This window comes from Melozone crissalis, unplaced genomic scaffold, assembly GCF_028551555.1.
Source record: "Melozone crissalis strain CALT ecotype California unplaced genomic scaffold, PUWL_Pcris_2 ptg000027l_1, whole genome shotgun sequence".
Classification (NCBI taxonomy): Eukaryota; Metazoa; Chordata; class Aves; order Passeriformes; family Passerellidae; genus Melozone; species Melozone crissalis.
This window is the reverse complement of record NW_026535805.1, coordinates 50,134,750-50,155,602: the sequence shown is the minus strand read 5'-3', so window position 1 is coordinate 50,155,602 and position 20,853 is coordinate 50,134,750. Positions and strand designations below refer to the sequence as shown.

General features: G+C 42.7%; 1 protein-coding gene across 1 annotated transcript; it reads left to right on the top strand.

The window, feature by feature from the left end:
- The first annotated feature begins 324 nt into the window (after nt 1–324).
- Nucleotides 325–20,114, top strand: CCN6 (cellular communication network factor 6). Its single transcript, XM_054279042.1, has 8 exons — nt 325–378; nt 1,826–1,962; nt 6,514–6,587; nt 14,862–14,895; nt 16,305–16,567; nt 16,924–17,166; nt 19,240–19,433; nt 19,833–20,114. The coding sequence occupies exons 1-8, from the start codon at nt 325–327 to the stop codon at nt 20,112–20,114; spliced, it is 1,281 nt and encodes a 426-aa protein (XP_054135017.1).
- Nucleotides 20,115–20,853: the final 739 nt, after the last annotated feature.

Here is a 20,853-nt window from a genome sequence, read left to right as displayed (position 1 = left end):
CCCACCAGATATTCTGCTTTCTGTAGAAATAAGAATTTCTTTGATGTTTAAGACCTTGGCAGGACACAAAGAGGACTGTGAAACATTCAGTCTTTCCCCACTACAAAATTCAGCACAAACTCTCCTCCTGCCCCTCTGTAAAGGAGAACAATAATTGTGAAACAGTGTGTGTTGCCACCCACACTCAGACAAAGCTGACAGCCTCAGGAACAAGGGCTTTTAGTCTCCTGCCAGCCTCACCAAGGCAGCTGTCTACAGGAGCCTGGGCAAAGCCAGGAGACAGTGCAGCTGACAGTCAAGTCAAGCCCTGCTCTCCAAGTAGCCATGGCCAGTGGAGACAGCCCTGAGCAGCCTCCCTTGGGGCTGCTGGGCATGCAGGTACCCATGTTGGTCTGGTTCATTGCTTCTCCTTTTTTTCTTTTATTAATGCTGCAACTCCTCCCTCAATTTCAAGAGAGACTGGCTTACTTAATCAACAGGAAGTCTGAAAAACCCCGACCCATGAATAAGTGACCAGCTCCTTTGTAAGCACTGTGTCTTGTAAGCCAAGGCCAGCCTCTGCTGAGGCCGGCAGGGGGTGACAATGGGGACAGAGGCACTCAGGCCATCCCAGGGGATGCTTCTGCTCTGGGCTGCTGGGTAGCAGCTGCTCTTGGCTGGGAAAGGCAGTTGAGTTTGCAGAAAATCTGTAAAAGCTTTTGTTCTGTTATGGTTTTTCCAATTCGTGTTGCTCTGACCCTGACTGTCAACAAGAACACTCCACTATAGGGCTTCTAAATTAGTGACATGTTCTAAGTGAAAGGAGGGGCAATAAAACCCAAACAAAGAAGATATGACCCAGATATGTTTTTATTCCTCCTTTCTTCCCTCCCACCCTTTATAAGCAAAGAGATCACTTAGAGGGCACACAGCACCCAGAGAAAAGCTGCAGCTTAGTTGATCCCTTATTCTGTTGTGCTGCTGATGTGCATGATCCATGCTGGGAACAAGGGGTCACTTGTGAGAATTGGTGGCTGAGGGAATCTGGACCAAAGGGACTCACCCTGCACAGTGCTGTTCCCTGGAACTTGCACTAGCAGGAGCTCCATCAGAGATTGGGGTGAGCCAAAGTACAAAAAGAAGATGAAAAGGCTGATAGAGAAAAGGAGAAGGCCAATATAGAAGAAGATACAAGTCCTGTAGCCTGCACAAGAGAAGATGAAAGTGGGAGTTCCTTATAGCCTACAAATAAATGCCTGGAATACATTCAGAGAAGACTTAAAGGGTCATTATTTAAAAGAAGCAAGATAGTCAAGCAGCTGAACTTCAGATTCAGACAGGCTGGGGATATGCATTGGACTTGTTTACACAGGAGAAGGGGTTCCTCAAATCCAGACTGGACAGTCTGCAGGCAGAAATGCTGTAGGTCAACAGGAAGATTCTGCAGTTGGTACTGGAGGTATCTGGCTCAAAATAAAGCTCTGTGTTGGGTGAGGTAGCATATAAAAATGTAGGGATCTCTGAGATTGTAAATTATAGGTCAAGTGACAGGGAATAAATCAGGAGGGATTCCCTTTGTTACTCCCTGTGTTCATCACTGTACAGCTGGACACATGATATGAGCAACCTGATAGAGCTGAGGATGTTTGTATGCCTGAGGCCTTGATGGGACTCAATTAGTCTGAGCATTTAAGAAGAACTTCTGTATTTCCCTCTCAAAGGGTCAGAAGTTACTCATCCTAAACGGCTTTTGGCACTGCTGAGTGCCTCAGCTTTGATTTCATCCAATCAAGATTAAACTGATCTGCTACTCCTTGTAGTTTTCTCCAATTTTCTGTGCTCATAGGTCAGGCTCCAGCCCTACAAATGCTTAGGCACAAACCTTTATGCACATCAAATAGTCCCTCAGTGCAACTGCACTGGTCGGATGAAAGCACATCCTGAAGCCTTTGAAGGACTGAGGCCTGGAGTCCTGGAGGGAAGGTATTCTCAGCTTGTAATACCAGTTAAATATTAGGCACCCCTATGGCATGATGAAAATATAACAACTGCTGTTCAGTATTATTTTCTATATTGTGTACATTTTTTCTAAATGTTTTATAGCAGCACTGATGTTCAGGAGAACTGCAAAAGCTGTTTACTTTCCAAGTGCAGTAGTTTATCCTGTCAGAAGGGAGGGAGGGAGGGAGGGAGGGAGGGAGGAAGGAAGGAAGGAAGGAAGGAAGGAAGGAAGGAAGGAAGGAAGGAAGGAAGGAAGGAAGGAAGGAAGTGTCAGAAGGAAGTGTCGGAAGGAAGTGTCGGAAGGAAGTGTCGGAAGGAAGGAAGGAAGTGTCGGAAGGAAGGAAGTGTCGGAAGGAAGGAAGGAAGGAATGAAGGAAGTGTCGGAAGGAAGGAAGTGTCGGAAGGAAGGAAGTGTCGGAAGGAAGTGTCGGAAGGAAGTGTCGGAAGGAAGGAAGGAAGGAAGGAAGGAAGGAAGGAAGGAAGGAAGGAAGGAAGGAGAATAAAGGCAAGTATTTTCAACAGCAGTAATTGCTACTGTGACAGACATCTGCAGAAGGCAAGGGGAGAGCTGAGACACTGCTGTGCTGAGGGCTGCTTTAGCCACCACCAGCACCATGTCTGTCTTCTCATTGCTGGGAACTTGCTCTGATCTCAGGACCGGCTTACACAGGTTTCAGATCCTATCAGGCCTCTCATGCCACTGGCCTCTCCCTTTTCTTATGTGACTACTGATTTTAGGTCTCAGGTTGTTGTTTTAAGAGAGAGGGACAAACGAAGTTTTCTTTAAGCTCAGTTTGTTTTAAAGAAGTATCCATTGGATGCTCTGAATGGTTTGTCACATTTGGAAAGGCAAGCAAAGATATTCTACTGGGCCAGATTTCCATGCTGCCATGGCAACTCTGTTTGCAGGACCCCAGGTAGATATTTTAAAGGTGTACTTGGGTATTTTCAAGAGACCTACAAAGGGCTGACAGTCACGTAGACACAGTCTCAGTGTGCAGTTGAGAACAAAAGTTGGCAACTGCCAGATGACTATAAAACTGATTGAATAAAGTGATTTTTAATGACAGTAATTTCCTGATTTAATGCATAATAGGCAACTGCACTCTGTGTCCTGTTAGCAGAAGGTACATGGAAAAATGACCAGGTACATTTTAGACCCAGAGGCTGCCTCCCCACTATAATAAAACCGAGCAGAGATCATTACCTGGCCCTGAGGGCTGCAGGCACAGCACTGCTCATACCTCTACTAGTAAACTCACATCCCCAAAACTGGTTCAGTGTCTGCACCCTAACTCCTGCAAAGGGTGCCAGACCCATGCTGAGCCCTGTTTGCTTGGGAGAGTGCGAGCAGCTGGAGGCCCAGCATCACTGAGGAAAGGCTGAGCTTGGTTCATTGCTTTGAAGATGCCTGACGACCACGTGGGCTGTGCATGGAGCTGAGGTGTTACAATACATACATGAGCTGCTAAATTGAGATGGTGTGGCCACCCTGCCTGAAGTGGTGTGTCTTTTTGTCCTCCCCTCCAGCCTCCTCTCCGTCTGGGCAAAGTTCAGGCTGCCCGTACGTGTGTATGAGCAACGTGGGTGCTGAGTGAGACTTTGCTGAGATTTTAATTGACAGCTGAGCTTTACCCTTCTGTACCACTGCAGTTACATCCTCTGGGCTATGTCTGTGGGAGTGCATTTGCCCATGGCAAAGGTCTGGAGCGGGAGTTCTGCAGTCCATTTAATGTCACCTTCTCTCTGCTGTCATCATAACCCAGGCTGGGTGTCGGCAGTGCCGCTCATCCATGCGTGTGCACCCCGGGCTGCCTCCCAGCACGCTGTGACCTTGCCTTGAATCAGATACATGACTCAGGGAGGCTTTTTTGCCTCGGTTCTCCATTGTTTTTGTCAGGATCCAGCTGCAGTTGGGGCAGGACTAAGTCCTCTGAAAGGTTTTGAGTTAGTCTGAGCCCACTGTGGGGAAGAACTTCTGGAGGGCGGGAAAACCTGACAAGTACAGATTAGATATGAGCTTTTTCCTGTTGTTTCTGTGTCAGTGTAGAAACTCCACAGCATTATTATTTGCAGTTGTTTCCTTTATCTGCCTGCTGGCTTTCAGAGAGGAAATTTGCCTGTGTTTTGACACAGCAGTAAGAGTTACTGTATGAAACTGGACAAGACTATTGGAGGCACAATGCAAGCTCCCCACCATAAATATAGCAACTGTTCTAAATATCCTACTTCCAAACAGCATGCTTCAGGGAACATCTGCCATTGCCCACAGTTGCAACAACATCTCAAGTAAGCAGTTTCTAAATACCACTTTTGTGGGGGGATAGAATATAAGTAAATAAAAGTAGTATTGAAAGTAATCTTTAACCCCTAAAGAGTTGCAGCTGGGTTAATTGTAAAAGATTAGGAGAAGGCCTGACTTTTACAGGCCACAGCTGTAATCAATAAGAAGAGTGTTATAAAAGAGTGGATTGGTTGGTTGAGGGGAACTGGAGTCAGTTGGCTGCTGTGAGAAGAAGGAAGAGTCAGTGCCTGGAGGAGCTGCCTATGAGACACATCAAGGAGGTATGAAACTCTTGCACTAAGGAGACAACAATATGAAGCCTTTGCAATGTAATGACAACAACCTTTCATAGTTTCATAAGGAAAAAAAATCCAGGTGCCAGTTTATCTAACCTTACCTGGGTCTCTCAACAAATGCCACTTGGGGCTTCTTTTCTGTTGAATGTAGCTTAAGTGTTTGGAAACAGAAGCCAGAGCATTTATTTCGTCTGTTCAAAGTGAGTGAGTAATGTGAGCATATTCAACATCTTCAGAACAGTGAATCAGAACACTGGCAATGAATGAATTCTCCATACTCAGAGGTGCTCTGGTGAGTCTCTTTTACTTTTTTTTTTGTTGAAGCCCTCTTCATATTGAAAGGAAGAAGCTGGTAGAGGGTGCTGTGCTGGGCGGAGCTGACAAGTCAATGGTTGCTGGTGGGGAATTTCTTCTGTGACCTCACTCTGGGCCAAAGGGCCATCCTCTCTCATTGCCCCTCATATGATACAGGGAACCAAAGGCACTTTTCAGAGCCATCTGGATCATGGGCTCATCCTGACTGCCTGTGCCATGCTAATGGCTCTGCTGTGGTGCCAGCCCCAGAAACTCAGAGAGAAGGCCAGAAGGGCCTGTGGGGTCATCTGAGCATGTCTAAGCATTAAGTTTTACACCATACCTGGTCACCTAAGCTTTGGGAACAATTACTTGTTTCATTCAAGTAGTTGTGCCAGAGAGATGCCTAGACAGAAAACTCACACTTGGCCCATCAGATGTCACCCCCAAGATCCCAGCATGGTCACCAGAGACAAAAAGATACAGAGATACTCAAACAGATGCAATTCATTTCAGCCTGAAGAGGAAGTGTCTGTTAAAAGAAATTATCTGCACCATGAAATTACTTGTGGTTCTCCAGAAACAGAAAGGGTTCCTAGCTACTTGTACCTGTCCCCACTGGAGGACACTTAAGGGAATCTCACCTAAAACAAAGGCAAAGAACTGCCACATCCCTCCATATATTGTGTTGTAGCTCATTCTGTTAAATACAAGAATTTGTCTGGATTGAGGTTCCCATTGTTGTGTCTTCCTATCCCCTCTCTTTCTTTGGTTAAAGGGTCTCTTGGTACCTTGGTAGCCTTCCCTCTGAGAGTCTGGCGCATAGATAAACATACATGACCTGTTAGTCTTATGAGAAAAAACCCCAACATTTTTCCCTTAAAATGAACCTCTTTCTTTTCATGCATGAAGATTCCCACAGAAGGGGGATGTTGCCATCACTGAAGCTGGTTTACAGTTTTGGTGAGACAGGCTCTGAGGCAGGAATCCAACCTTTGGGATGTCTGGATGAGATCCCAGATGAATTGGATTCCCCAGGAAATGTCAGGGTTACTGCTTGTTTCTGAACTCATTTAGGAGAGCAAACATGTGTTTGACTGAAATAAAAAACCAAGACACTGCTGCAATTTTTTCCCCCTGATATTAAACAAGTGTTTAATTTAAAGAAAAAAATCTGACAGATGGCAGGGCTGTACCTAATGCAAGACTGAGCATTTCTCCAGTGAATTTAAGGTGGTCTGAAAGAGATCTAAAAAGGCAAGGGGTGGAGGGATAGATGCATTATTGAGAATATATAAAAGAAAGCCCTAATATCTTTCTTGCTTTAGATTACATGGGGGAGGTTTTCTTCCTTTGTCCCAATTAGCCATGCCTGTTTTATTCAGAAGCCTCCTGGATGTCTGCCTGGGTACTCCAGGGTGTCCTTCCTCTGGTAACTGGTCAGCAGGAATGGCAGGATGAGGTATTAGGTGCAGTGCCTGCACCCCTCAGCTGTAGCTGAGGTCTCCAAGGCAGGAGGCCAGAGCAGTGATGAGGGGATGTTGTCATTTTATTGCAGAGGTTCCATACTGTTGTCTCCTTATCACAAAACTTTCATACTTTCTTGATGTTTTCTCATTGGCAACTCTTCAGAGCACTGACTCTTTCTTCCTCACAAAGCAGCCAACTGACTCCAATCCCCTTCTCAACCAGCCAGCCACTCTTTTGTAGCACTCTTCTTCTCACTGGTTACAGCTGTGGCCTGGTAAACTCAGGCCTGTTCCTAATCTTTGATAATTGGCCCAGCTGCAGCTCCTTAGGGGTAAGATTACTTTCTACACTGTCTTTATTTTCTTATATTCTATTCCCCTACATGGGGACACCTGCCTCATGAATGATCTGGCTCCAGCAGCACTAAACCTTCTGTTTCTCTCTCCCATTTAGATTTCCTTGGTTTTGCTTTCTGCCACTGCATTGTCCCACTTGGAGTGAGCACCACATCCCCCACCACATGGGGAGACAGAATTGTAACGAGGCAAAAAACCATAAGGTGATATCTCTGAGACGCAACTTTTGCAGAATAGATATGGAGAGTTTCGTAGCTCTCAATAGGTCATGACAGATTTATAGAAAATGTGAATGAAATACTCCTTTAAGCAAAACAGTACTGAAAACCTTAGATCCCAGACACATTATTCTCTTGTTTGAACTGTCCTGTGGGCTTTTCTGGATTGGAAATGTCTGATTCAGGTGCAATCTTTCACCAGGAGACTTCTGACTTAACCCCTTCCTGTTTTTTTTTCCTATCCTTCCCCTTCCAACCACATGGCAAATGAGACTTGGGCAAGTCACCTGCTGATTCCTTCCTACTATTTCTTCTCTTTCATCTTGATGGTGAACATGTTATTTGGATAAAGTAAATGGACATAGTTGTGCAACAGAGGTGTTTGCTTTTCGCCTGATGATTTACAGGGAATTCTGCAGTAGGCATGCAAGAGGAAGGATAACTGTACAACTGAATTGTTGAGGGGGTCAACCCAACATAACTCAGCTGCATTTTCCTGCAAGCTGGGCAAGCTTGCAATCCCTCTTTTGAATTGATGTGGAGTTTTGATTGGATGTTTGTAGATTTTGATGCCTTTTCTCTAAAGGAAAATGAAAAAAAAAAGTGAAGGCTGAGTTTCCCATAGGTTTTTAACTTTGATACAAATACGCTGAGGTGAGATTCTAAAGTAGAAAAATCAAGAAATTTCATACCTGTCATTTCCATACCCTTGTCATAAACAGGTGTGGGTTTTTTTCTTGGATAATTCATTGTTTTGTAGACCCTGAAAGACATAGCCTGAGGGCTGAGATAAGAACTCTCTTATGTCCTTTCCAAAGTCTTCCCTTTCAAGCATCTGAACATGGGCTGTTACCATCTTTGTGAACCCTGGACCCTGGCCAGATCTGCCGTGCCCGCCCAGCATTTGCTCTTTGGACTATCTACCACTGGTACCCCAGATTCTGCCGTTTTTAACGTACCTGTTAAATGAAGGAATAAATCCTTTCAGCCTTGAAACTTGGAGCAGCTTCCTTGTATGCAGAAGGAGGGATGTGGTGGTGACCTTCTTCATTCATGAAGAGAACGGAGCAGAGATGATGCCACCAGCAGGGAGAGGAGCAGGCACAGCCTCCCTTCCCCTTTCTAGCTGTTTCACTTCCTGAGACACTTGGCATGAAAAATGGACACCAGGTCTGACCGGTGCCCTACAATTTATGTGTGCTTCTGTGTCTGTAGAGAGCATCATATACTTTTCCTGTAGAGACCAAAGAGATGAGTTTGTTTCGGTGCCAAAATAAATCCAGAGGTAGCAATGTGAATGCATTAGTATTTATGTGGGATTTTTTTTTTTTAAGGTTAATAAGGTATGTACTGTAAATAAAATTTAAAAAAAAACCCCATCCAACTGATGGCTTGGGAAAAAAATACAACTCTTTTTTTGTGTCTTTCCCATGCCTTACCCTCAAGGAAGGTTTGGGCAGGACATTGACTAGGACCTTATTTTCATTTCCATCAGGAATGTTTTTTAGCTGGCACACAAACTACATGTGTAAATAGTTCAGGAGCTTGGGAAGCTGCTTTACTATTTCCTCCTATAACTAACAATGGAAACCCTTTGAGAACTGTACAAGCCTCAGCGGACATTCACATGTCTCCTGACATTGCAGGATTAGCTGCCTTGCTCAAATATTTATCCTGACAGCGCTTCTCCCTGAGGAGCAGCTGCCTGCCTGCTCTGCAAAGCAGCCCAGCTGTGGGGGAGAAAGGGAGGAGAGGCTGGAGCTGCCAGCGCTGGGGTGCCCACAGAGCTGGGCCATGAGGAGAAAAGCTGATTTGCAAGTATGGTTTGGGCTGATCTGAGTTTGTTCTGTCACAGTGGATTCAGCATCAAACTGGAAAGAGCAGAGCTGCAGCACTGTGTGCAGAATCAGCCAATTCCAGCGTGTAATAGGTTAGCTCGGTGCAGTTGAGCTTCTTTGCCTTGCTCGGTGGGCACCCAATTTGTCTTCATTTTTATTCCTTCACTTTGGCCTGCTTTTTGCAGCCTGTCCCTTTCTGGATTGATTGCACAGAGCCTGCCCCACGGAGCGAGGCAGAGCACAGACTGAACCTGTTCAGTGTATGCAGATATTTTTAAATGATCTGTTAACCAGAAATGTGGAAACTCAGGCTGTTGTTGATGACAAATATTCAACTTTAAAAATTCTGAGAATTCCTAGTTTCACAGTTCAGAGATGTGTGCTTTGGAATACAAGCACTTTATGGCATCTTTTCTGTATTTAAGGTGTGTTCGAAGGAAAATAGGATAGAGACAACTACCTGCATTAATCAGTTTTGAAAATGGGACCTAGTCTTAAACCTGCATGTAAATTTCTTCATATATGATGTCTCCTATTATAGCTCAGAGAAACTTTATGAGTTAGTTTGGAAGCAGAGCACAGCTGAAACAGAAACAGTGGCACACTGTGGGGAACATTGTATAGCTGCCATTGTACAAAGCATTCCTGCCCTTCCAACAGCGACCTCAGTGTTGCACATGCTATTACTGAAGCGAGTATGCAGGACAAGATGAACTTCTGTCTCGTTAGAAATACCTCCATCATCCTGGGAGAGGTTCCTTAGTTTTTTGAGAATGTGCTGTTGCTGGTGGTGCTCCAGGAGGAACATTTTTGAGTGCAACTCTTGTCTGAAAATCAATTTGAAGAGAAGCAAAAATGTCCCAAATTTGCAATAGCTGAGCAGCTGACCAGCAGAGAAGAGAGGAACCTCACGAAAGTACATTGGTGGTGGGTGGATGATTCCTCTGCAAGGACTGTCACAGCTCCTGGCCTCAGGCTTCCAGCTGGGAACTTCACCACACCTTTGAGCATGGCTAATCCCAGGACCTGTGCATGCCATGCTGCCTGCCACTCCCAGCAGGGAGATGTCTGTGCCTCAGTGTGCCGGAGTTGCCAGCAATAGCAAACAGAGCTCCTAGCAAAATCCATCAGTGTTTTTGGAGCACTGTTGTTTTGAAGAAGGCAGCTTCCTTCCAAAACCCAAGTGAGAAAACAGCATCTGAGACAAGGGTGAGCCAAGGGCAATATGTTGCCATATAATGTTCCTATTCCTTTTACCCATCTATTTATTTATTTGAATGAAGAGACACAAAGTGTAGGTTTGACTGAAACAGAGGAGTCCTCTCTGCAACATCCATGCCCAAAGAACAATGAAAGAGGACAACGTGCAAAAATCTTCCTGCCAAAAGGTGAACTCCCAGATCTGATGTGGATATGGAACTAAAACCCACTTACTAGGAATGACCAAACCCAACCCTGGCTTTGATGGATTTTATTGCAGTAACTCCACCAAGCCCAGTAGGGAGTATTGAGAATCCTGGCCCAAAACAAGTGTCAGTAACTAGTACCTCTGGCATTTTGTCAAAGACCTTGTATCCAGTTAGAATGCATGGTTATATCAATTTATAGGTTTATAACTCATACTTCTCCATCTCTTAAGACAATGGATTTACATGGCATATTTCACGGAGAGGAATATGATTTTTTTTCACCAAAGAGATGTGTGCAGTATGTAGAGGTCACTGAATATACAACTAAATTACATTTCCATTCAGGGTGGTATTAGAATGGCACCAGATAGCAGAGCAGGTTTAGTTCAGGAAATGAATGATGCTTTATGTAATCAAATCTGCAAGGGAGATTTGGCAAGGAGGATGCACACAGACAAACTACAGCTGAGTCTGGACATGGCATTAAAAACGTTAGTTCTCAAGTTGTAGACGATCCCTAAAAACCAGCAGGAGAGGAAAAGGGCAGATCATATCTATTTATTGAAATCAGAGCCAATACTAGCAGAGACACAGAGTCCCATACTCAGTAGTCAAAACTCCTATTTATGCATAAGAGTTAGTGCTGCTGTCTTTGTGGTCTTATGGCTACTTATGCATGCAGGGATCAGTGCTGCAGTGCAAGGTCTAGCCTCATTTAAGTGCATTTTTTAGGGAAAGGCAGTGAAGGCATGTTGTTGTCCTGGAGAACCGAGTCCTACTATAGCAGGAGTGGTGCTCCTAGTAGCAGGCCCTTCTCAGGCTGAAGAGGTGTGCTGATTGATTTGCACACATGTGAGCATTCATCCAGCCACTTAAAATGACATTTTTATGTGTTATATCACCAGAATGTCTTCCTCAGGGAGGAACATTCCTCCCACTCCTTCCAAACCCAACATTTTCTATCAATCAGCTTAATTATACTCTAACCACAATTTTGAAGTTTCATTCTCTAAAGCTCAGATAACATGTTCTCCAGGTGATTCCAACAAAATACACCATATAAAACCAATGGGTAATCCTGCAGAAGTATGTCTCTCCTATTTCCCAAGACTCGGGACCATTATTAACATCAGACCAGTCTTTGCCAGCTCACAAACAGCATTCCCAGTCCTGCACTGGTCACATTTTTAATCTCTGCAATGTGAAGAGAAAAGGCACATTTCAAATGAATGCTGTGTGTTCCCCTTGCAGTACTAGAAGAAGAATGGATGTGCCAGACCTCTGGTCTTCCTCACTTCTTACAGGCTGGAGAGGGAAAGAGGTGTCTTTGGGCTGCAAGAGAAAACTGAACCTGGAATGGCCTCAGACAGCCGGCACTGCTCATTATTATCCCTCTGAAAGGCTGCCAGGAGAGGTTTAGCAGCCTCCACCCTTGGAGGTTTTCCAGATCCAAATAGACAGAGCCATGAATAAATGATCTCAGAAGGAACCCTGCATGAGCTGGGCTTGGACTAGAGACCCCCTGGGCCCTCTTCCAGCCTCAGCTACCTTCTGATTCTATGAAAGAAGCTATGTTTTGATGGGATACAGAAGAGACTTCAGAGAAACCTGTGTGCTATGTTCATAAGATTTCAAGGGGAAACACAAGCTTCAGTCTGCCCTGCCATGCAGCAGAGTAACATAATGAAATGGTCTGCTGCATCCACTTGTCACCCAGGTACTGCCTGACCTTCATCTTGAGTTATGTGACAAAGAGATTGTGCTAAAGTAAAGCGGTTTTTCAGCGTTTTACAGCTAAATGCTCAAGAGTTTGGAGGGGCGGTTCTGGCTGCATTTGTAACCACAGAGGGCATGTGGTGCTCCAAGTCCAGGAGCCGAACAGAAATGCTTGGACTGGATTTGATTCCCTGCTCCCACTGCTGCTTCTGTCCACGCATGGCTGCAGCGTCAGTGTGGTCTTTGGCAGCCTCCCCTAGTAGCTCTTGGGCTTCAGGAGGTGCCTGAGCAAGGACAAATGGGAAAGAAAAACATTTACCAGGGCACCACCAACAGCACTGCTGCAGCTCTGGAGCATTTGTCTTACCCTGAAGACCCTCATTTGTTAGCTTAAAAATCAAACACATCCCCTTGATACTATTAAGGGGGAGGGAATTTGGACATTTGAGCTATCTTGTCCTTAAATGCCATGACACAGCAATAAGTCAAGGTGCGTACTTCAGGGAAAAATACATTATAGTTTGGGCTTTCCCATGGAAAGAAAGAGTGCTGAATGAGTAGCAGCATTTTAACACTTTGTAGCATCTCCTTCCCTCTTTAGAGGGCAGGTACTGATTGTGGATTTTTATGCAGTGATTTGCTAGGCACAATACATTAGAAATTTTGAAGAACTCTGCTTTCTCCATCTCAGAAAATACATGTATTTGGGGCTCTGCCCTTCAGATTTCAGAAATTCCTGCAATATAGATTTAAAGACAAGTTAAAAATAACACTGCATTTCCAGCAGCAAGACTTTAAGAATCAGATGTCACCCTACCCGACCTCAATTAAGTCTGGCTGAATCAGCTGGATGGGATCAAGCAGGGTGTGAAAATCTGTATTCTAGCAGTGGGCAGAGAGACGAAGGCCAGTTGGAAATTTCAGTGTGAAGCTGGTTCAGTATGAAGAGGAGAATTTCAAGTGTGAATGCGTGTATGTGTTCCTGCATGTGCTGGGGAAAGTTGGCTTGGCAAGGGAGACAGAGGAGAGCTTTGTGTTCAGTGCTTCCTCTGACACAGCTCAGCCTGTTCCCTATCTCCCAGTTTCACTTCTGAATGTGCAGAAACATGCGGTGGCTCCTTGTTCCCACCATCTTCATCATCCCTTATACTCAACAGGTAAGTTCATTAAAAAGAAGATTTTCCCTTTCCTCACCTTGTCCCGGTTAAAAGTTTTTATTTGCTTTATGACAAATTAAATTTCAGAGAAGTAAATTCCTCATAAAGAATAAGGAGCCATTCCCTACTCGGCAGTAAATTTCATTTGCAGCTTATTTGCTGCATCGGTTAGGTTTTGGTAATTTTTTTTCTCTCTGTACATTGGTATGACTTAGTGGGAAGAAAAAAGTGTTAGGGAAGCTTAAATTGTCACTGACCTTGCTTTGTTTTTTTCTTTTTTTCTTTCTTTTTTTTTTTTAAATAAGCAAAAATTACTACTTGATGCAGTAAGAAAGTAAACATCTTACTCATGCTCATCTTCCGTATATACATATATACATGTGTTTGCAAATATATATAAACACATGCAGCAGTCTGACTTCAGCCTAGTTTTACAAACAAGAAAAGAACCTGGCCTGTGCTATACTTCGTCTCTTATGAGACAATTTTAAGTGATAGCTTTTTCTAAAGGGATTTGTGTCAAAGGCCAATTTCATTACTTACTTACCTAATTTTGAAAATCCACTTTATGTGTATACAGTGTATTTTTCCTTTACAATTAAGATGAATGTCAACAGAATTTTCAAATGGCTGTCTCCCTCCCCTTTCTGCCTATTTAAAGCTAGTCTAAGATAATCAAACATTAGTGATAATACATTGCCTATTTTGATATTTGCTTATATATGCCATACTGACCTTGTTCAATCTTTAAAACATGGGAAAACAAACAAAACATGAAGAGTTCTTACACAGTGGTCTCATTTTCTGATCTGCCTATAGGATCAGGAAAAGTATGCAAGGGGCTTGTGTGATGTGAATAGCTTTAATTTGTGCTGGGGAAGCACAAATTAGAAAAATATTTAACTTGTAAACTGTACAAGCAAACTTTACATTTTCATTGTTACTTAATAGATGTATGAAGATTTTTCATGTCAGCTGAAGTTCTCAGTAATTCCACAGTTAAAACTGTCAGATATTCACCTGATTGGTGTTTTTCTTACTTTGTAAGGACTTTTTTGTCTCCCACCTTTCAGCAGACATCTCTCCCTAAAAAAAGGAGAGAAAACTCCCCTAAGTAGAAGTTGGTAGGTTTAAAGCATGTTTCAATTTGTAATACAAATTAAACATATTGGTTGAAGCTCATAAGATTACTTCCTGCTACACATACCCATTTTGAAACATGATACCTGATTCAAGCCACATAACTTCATATTGCTGGCATATGGCCAAATTCCTGATGATAATAATAACAAAAATAATAATAATATTCTGCTTCTAAAGAAAGAAGCAGCAAGGAACTGTTTCCTAAAGCAGATGCATTGTCTTAAACACTGCTAAATGTACAGGAACCTGCTTGTCTTGTTTCCAGAACAATTCTTTAAGAACCCTTATATTCCAATGCACACATTCATCAAATTAACATTATGGTTTACAGGAAAGGCTTAGCTGCCCTAAAAAGTGTACTTGAGTTAATTGTTTCTGTATTATTGCTGAATTTAGGTAGAAAGGATTAGAAGAAATCCTTTAACAAATGACACATTTATGAAACTATCTTCTTCATACTGCATGAAATACCCCATGACATTGTTTAACATCCATCTACTATGTGAATTGCTTATGTAAATAATATCTAGCTTAAAAATCATTCAGCCAAAGGAACTTGAAAGCTACTACTTTGGAGCTTCATTAGTGGCTGCAGATTAAGATATCATAAGTATAGTTGTAAATGACCATGAAAAATGGAAATTAGGGGTAGAAAAAAGGCTTTTAAAAGGTCATTTACTACTGCATTCAATTAAGCCAGCTCAATTATGCTGCAAGAGCTTTCCTGGGCTATGGCATATGAAATGCTGAATTCTGCAGATACTTCCAGTTTGGAAATTGGGCAGCAAGGAACCCCAGCTGAATGAGCCCTTTCCCTCAGCATCTCTGCTGGAGGTGATCTCTACACCAGTAGATCTTTGCAGTTTGCAGTAACAGACAAAAACTGATAGGCTGGGCTTCACATGCCCAGAAAAAAACCCAGGATATATGTTCTGGGTGTTTTTCTGCAAGCTTGATGGTGATATTGGCACATGATGAAGGGCTTGGTCTTCTTTCCCTTTTGCTCTTTGGGCTGTCAGAGCTGTGTGATGAGAGTGGTTTCCAGGCCCTGTGCTGTTTAGTGGCCAAGTGCTGTGCAAGCCCCCACTTAACTACAGAACCAGTCATCCATGGAGAGTAACTATACCAAAATCTGCATTTCTGCTGAAATCAGCAGCATGAAAACATTGAATGCTAAGATCTAAACTGCTAGGTTTTAGTTGTAGTTCTTAAAAAATGCAGATGGACTACAGCTGTCTCAAATAGATCCTTTCACACTGTGCTAACTTAATCTGCCCCAATACCTCAGAAAAATAAGTCCATCAAGAATTAGTTTGTCCTTCCTTTACTTAAAAAAAAGAAAAAAATAAAAAAAGGAAAAAAGAGAAAAAGACATGAATTCTGAGACAGAATGTGTAAACCAGTAAATTCTGGCTAGACCTTAGCTTCCTGCTGCCGATACAAATCTCTTTAATAAGATGTGTTTTTGCTCTGTAAGCTCTGGATTCAATGAATTCAATGAAGGCTTAGTCATGCAAATAAATGCACTCCTAGAAAGTGACCTATTAAACTCAGTACAGCTACTTGCCTACCTTACTAGGATTAATTTTTTGCATCTAGCACAAGAGCATTTGTAAATATTATAATGCTCCTTCCCAAGCATCTACTCAAATTTTGGAGCAAAAGTAACATTGAAAAGAGGTTCCCTTTTTTATAGGGGTCTTGCCATCAGAACTGGCACACAGGACTGTGGCTGGCTATAAAACACTGTAAGGAATCAAAAGCTATTTAATTTGATAGAAGGTTTCTAGGAAGAAATACTTAACCACTAAAACCACCATCTACTTTAGAATACTTTTTAAAAAACTTCTGTTCAGTTTTGTTCTATAGAAGGCAAAGGAAAAACTGAATTGTGTTTTGTACAAGCAGTAGGCCAGGCTCACTGGTGGAACACCTCAGTGTACCACACTGATGGAAATGGTCCTCTGCCTTCTACCTAATCCTCATAGCCTCCCTCACCCTTTGATCTTGTGAAATGAGAAATGTTGTGCATTTTCATGCAACTTGTCAGTTTTTTCCGTCTTGACTTCATTTTATGCTATTCCAGCTACACGTACTGCATTCAGTGCTCAAAATAGCCCACTCTGTGTAAGTTTTTCCACAGCCCACCAGAGCAGCCTGGAGATAAACCTTCAGAAACGGGTGAAGTCCAGCGCAAGGAGGTTTGCCGCTGGCCGTGCCGCTGCCCGCCGGTGCCAGCCTGCAGCCCCGGGGTCAGCCTGGTGAAGGACGGCTGTGGCTGCTGTAAGGTCTGTGCCAAGCAGGCAGGAGAGCCCTGCAATGAAGCAGATGTCTGTGATCCCCACAAAGGGCTCTACTGTGACTACTCGGAAGACGAGCCTAGGTATGAAACAGGCGTGTGTGCATGTAAGTTGCTCCTTCATGTTCCCTTCTTGAAATCCAAGAGGGTGGGGACCACCAGGTGAATGGTTTTGGAGGAAAATTCTGCTTGCAGGTGCTGCACAGCTCTGTGCTAAAGAATTCATCCTAATTTAGTCCTCCAACTGCTCAGTCAGAGAATCTGAGAGTAGGGCTGGGACTGTATTTCAACTTACCTGCATTAGTGAAACCAGGTCATTGCGCACAAGCCTGTTATTGGCAGACATATTGATGTCCGATTTGCAAAGCTGTGGATGTCATAAAGACTGACCACATTTTAGCACCCTGTTTAGCAAGACCCGCGTGCTCTTCCCATGTTAGTAACTGCTGTTCACCATTTGCAGATCTGGTAGCTGTAGGATGTGAGCTCAATGGAGTTTATTACACCAACGGGCAGACCTTTCAGCCCAACCGGCTTTACAAGTGCCTGTGTGTCGGTGGTACAATCGGATGTACCCCTGCATTCACACCAAGATTAGCAGGAAGCCCCTGCGCCAGGGTACCGGGCAGAAAGAAGCCAGGACAATCCAGCTGTGGCCTGGGACAGCACAAGCAACTTCAATCAACCAACTACAGACTGATGTCAGGTGAGCCTGACTACACTGGTAAACTTTTCTGCACATGAGCCTTTCTGCATTTAGTGTCCCTGGCTCCAGCAGCCACGCAGGCAGCACACTGGCACTTGCCCAATTCTTGTTCAAGGCTTTTGCAAGAGTGACTGTTGTGTCCCACTTACCCCTCTTACTCTCAGGTCATAGACTCATTTCTCTAAACCTAATAAATGTGAAAGGCAGAAAGGCTTTTGGCTTCTGTCACCAGGGAATTGGCCAAAGCATCTTTCTGCAGAGGTCTGCAGCTCATCAGATCAGCCCAATTAGGGATGCTGCTGGACAGCCATTTTGCAGCCTGGGAACTGCCCCAGTTTTTCCTACTTTGTGGTGTTAGCCACTCTTGGCTTTCACATACATATATTAACAAAACACAGGTCTCTTCTTTCAATAGAAAGCAGAAAATGATAAAAATTGCCTTAGTGGCTTTCCTGCATTCACAAATTTTGGTCACTGCAAGAACAATACCCGCCCCAGTTCTTTATTCAGTCTGATCAAAAGCATTCATCAGCTTGTCCATGCAGCTCTGCCAAGGCCAGTGGATATTCCCTTTAAGTCCATTCTTACTCTGCAGCTAACACTAGTTCTCTTTTGCACTCTAAGGCAGGACCATTGCCAGAAGCAGCTATGCCAGCCCTTCCCTGCCCACAGCTGCTATGCTTGTGCCATCTCCTTCCCTGTGCATGTGCAACCTTCCATGGTGAAAGTCATCTTTGTTACAGCTAATGCAGGTACCAGAAAGCAGAGCCATTTATTTGGTGGCAGACTGAATCAGCATCATGGATCAATGAAATAAAAGGATTGCAACACTTACCAGAAAAACTTTATCAAAGGCTGCTGAGTAGATGCACATCAATCAATCTGCAGGTAAATAGACCTGCTTACAAAACCTGAAGTCCAGTTTGGACAACTTCTCACATGTAAGCAGTGGTCACACAAGTAAGGCAAATTAAAAAAATAAAATCAACCTTACTTCAAATTATGATTCTGGAATTTGGATCAGCTGTACAGCATAGTCTTCAGAGCAGACACCCAGCTGGCAAAGCACACTTTCTGTTGGGCTCAGTTCAGGGACCCAACACCCTGTCCCTGTGGTGGCTGTACGATGCTGCTCTTTGGGAGCCTTCTGAACAAAAACACCAGGAAATTTTTTTCCAAGTAAAGTCTTCCCCCTCCCAGTCCAGCAGAATTATCTTGTCAACTTGTCCATAAATTCCATGGATGGCTCAATGGGCTAATATGTATTTTGAAAAGTCCCTTTTCTGTTAGAGTGGATAGTAAGTGCTAAGTTTCATTTTACTCCTCTTGCTTTGTTTTCTGGCTTTCTATTCAATTTGATTTACCTAATTCAGATACACAGAGATGTAACTAGGTCATACTTTAAAAAATGTAACAAGTATAAACAACCATTTAACTTCCTTTTATTTGTTGCAGATCTGTGACAGGCTTTTAAAATGCTTACTTCAATGAAATCTTTAAATTGCTGTCTACTTTCTAAGTAGACAGCAGTTCTGGTAATTCCAGGTAATTCTGCATGTGCTCTTATATAAATGCACAGATTCCACACAGACTTTCTGTAGAACTTTTCCACGGCAATTTTGTTTCATTTTTAAGTATACTCCACCTAATCCAGTCCTTGGGCTTTTTAGTGGTATCAAAAAGTGATTGGAAAATTTTATTCCTCAATACAAAATCTAAAGTCTTATCAATATCTACAAAGACACAAATATTAATGTTCTCAGCAGTCTTCATAAACTATGCTTGGTCTAAAATAAAAGAAAAATCTGGACATTTCATAAAAATTCCACAATTAACTCTTTTCACACATTTCCATCACATTAAACTATGCAATTTCATAGTCCTTGGTAGGATCTGAGTATCCAGTATCACCAAAGTGTAACTGCAGCTCAGCTGAATTTTGTATACATGTTATTTATGTCTTATTTCTAGGTTTACCTACAGAAGTACCTTCATGAACAGAAATCAAATTCTTATCCTTGTATTTTCAATTCAAACTTTAGGGGCTGCATAAATAAAATATTGCTGTCTTAGCTTACAGAAGCTTACCACTAGTTTTGAAGAAAAAGTGCCTCATACAGGCAACTCCCTGGACACCCTGTTCCAGGACCTGTGGCATAGGCATATCCAGCAGAGTGACCAATGACAACAGAAAATGTGAAATGAAGAAAGAAAAGAGATTATGCTTCATCCAGCCTTGTTTGACCAATATGTTGAAGAAAATAAAGGTATTTTCTATCATAAAATTAGTTCATAATAGAAAATGAAAATATTGGAACTAATGGAAAAATGGATGCATTAGCAAGTACTAATAAAACATTAACTTCTTTCTTTTTTATGGGTTCTAAAATAACTCTTCTATGTTTTTTAACATTAATGTTCATGTTTCAATAGCAAACTATAGATGTGCAATTTCAAACAAAAGAATGTAATGTCCTGAAATGTAAGTGCTGCTAATGCTGTCCTGATGGACAGTCACTCTGAAAGTATCTCCTGTTTGTTGACTGACAAAGGAAAAAACAGACAGCTTTCAGACTGAGTAACTTCCAAGATATTTCTAAGTAAATGTTGCAACTTTTTCTTACATGATCTGCAATTAATGTTCAGGGTTTTCTTTGTTTTGATAGATTCCAAAGGGAAAAACATGTCAACCAACTTTCCAGCTTCCAACAGCAGAGAAGATAGTTTTTTCCGGGTGCTCAACTACTCAAAGATATAAACTGACTTTCTGTGGAGTGTGCTTGGACAAGAGGTGCTGCATCCCTAACAAGTCCAAAATGATCACTGTACAGTTTGAGTGTCCCAACGAAGGCTTCTTCAGGTGGAAGATGATGTGGATAACATCATGTGTGTGCCAGAGGATTTGCAGTGCTCCTGGAGATATATTTTCCCAACTCAAACTCCTATGACAAATTACACCATTGACTGTAACACAGGGAGTGCAACAGCACATTCACACCCGGAAGAGTCAGCACAACTCCCCGCCACAGCAGTGTTTATCATGAAACTACAGAAGTGAATATTCACTCATTTATTAAATAGCACCTGTAAAACGCCAGAGGGCATCTTTTTAAATGTAACTGTTTTTACATGAGGAGATACATTCCTGAGGATGTATCCGACACTAGCAGTGCTCAAACAAGAACTCTGGGTGACTGTGAAAGGTACAGCAAGAGGGCTTCATACGCCACTGTAACAAGCTTTTGCCTACAAATACACATAGATGCTCCAGCCTCTTGGGAAAAAAACTGCCCTGTAATACTTCATCTATCATTCTTCATTCTTAAATTAATATTTTCTGCTATACATCTGAAATAGTGAAACACATCAATGCTGAAACATTGAAACAGAAGTTGCCAACTTCAATCTCAGACTGCTTTTTGCAACAGACAGTCTCTAGTGTCATGGATATAAACACTGGATGTGCAAAGGAACAAGAAAGTGGGCAACTGCAGATAACAGATGCAAGACGTAAGAAAATTTACAGTTTTAGAACATTTTCTTAAAAATGCTCTCAACAAATGTTATCACAATACTTTATTGAATACTTCTGGGCTTACACATTCAAAATTGTGCTTACTTACATATCCACTCCAACCACACTAGAAGGGCTACAAATTTCAAGAAATCAATCCATTCTGATCTGTA

Excerpts from the sequence above, each read along its gene's own strand:
- CCN6 (XM_054279042.1), top strand. The coding sequence starts at position 325 with ATGGCCAGTGGAGACAGCCCTGAGCAGCCTCCCTTGGGGCTGCTGGGC. Across the intron at positions 16,568-16,923 it reads TGAAACAGGCGTGTGTGCAT|ATCTGGTAGCTGTAGGATGT; the intron begins GTAAGTTGCTCC and ends CACCATTTGCAG. Across the intron at positions 19,434-19,832 it reads ATATGTTGAAGAAAATAAAG|ATTCCAAAGGGAAAAACATG; the intron begins GTATTTTCTATC and ends TTGTTTTGATAG.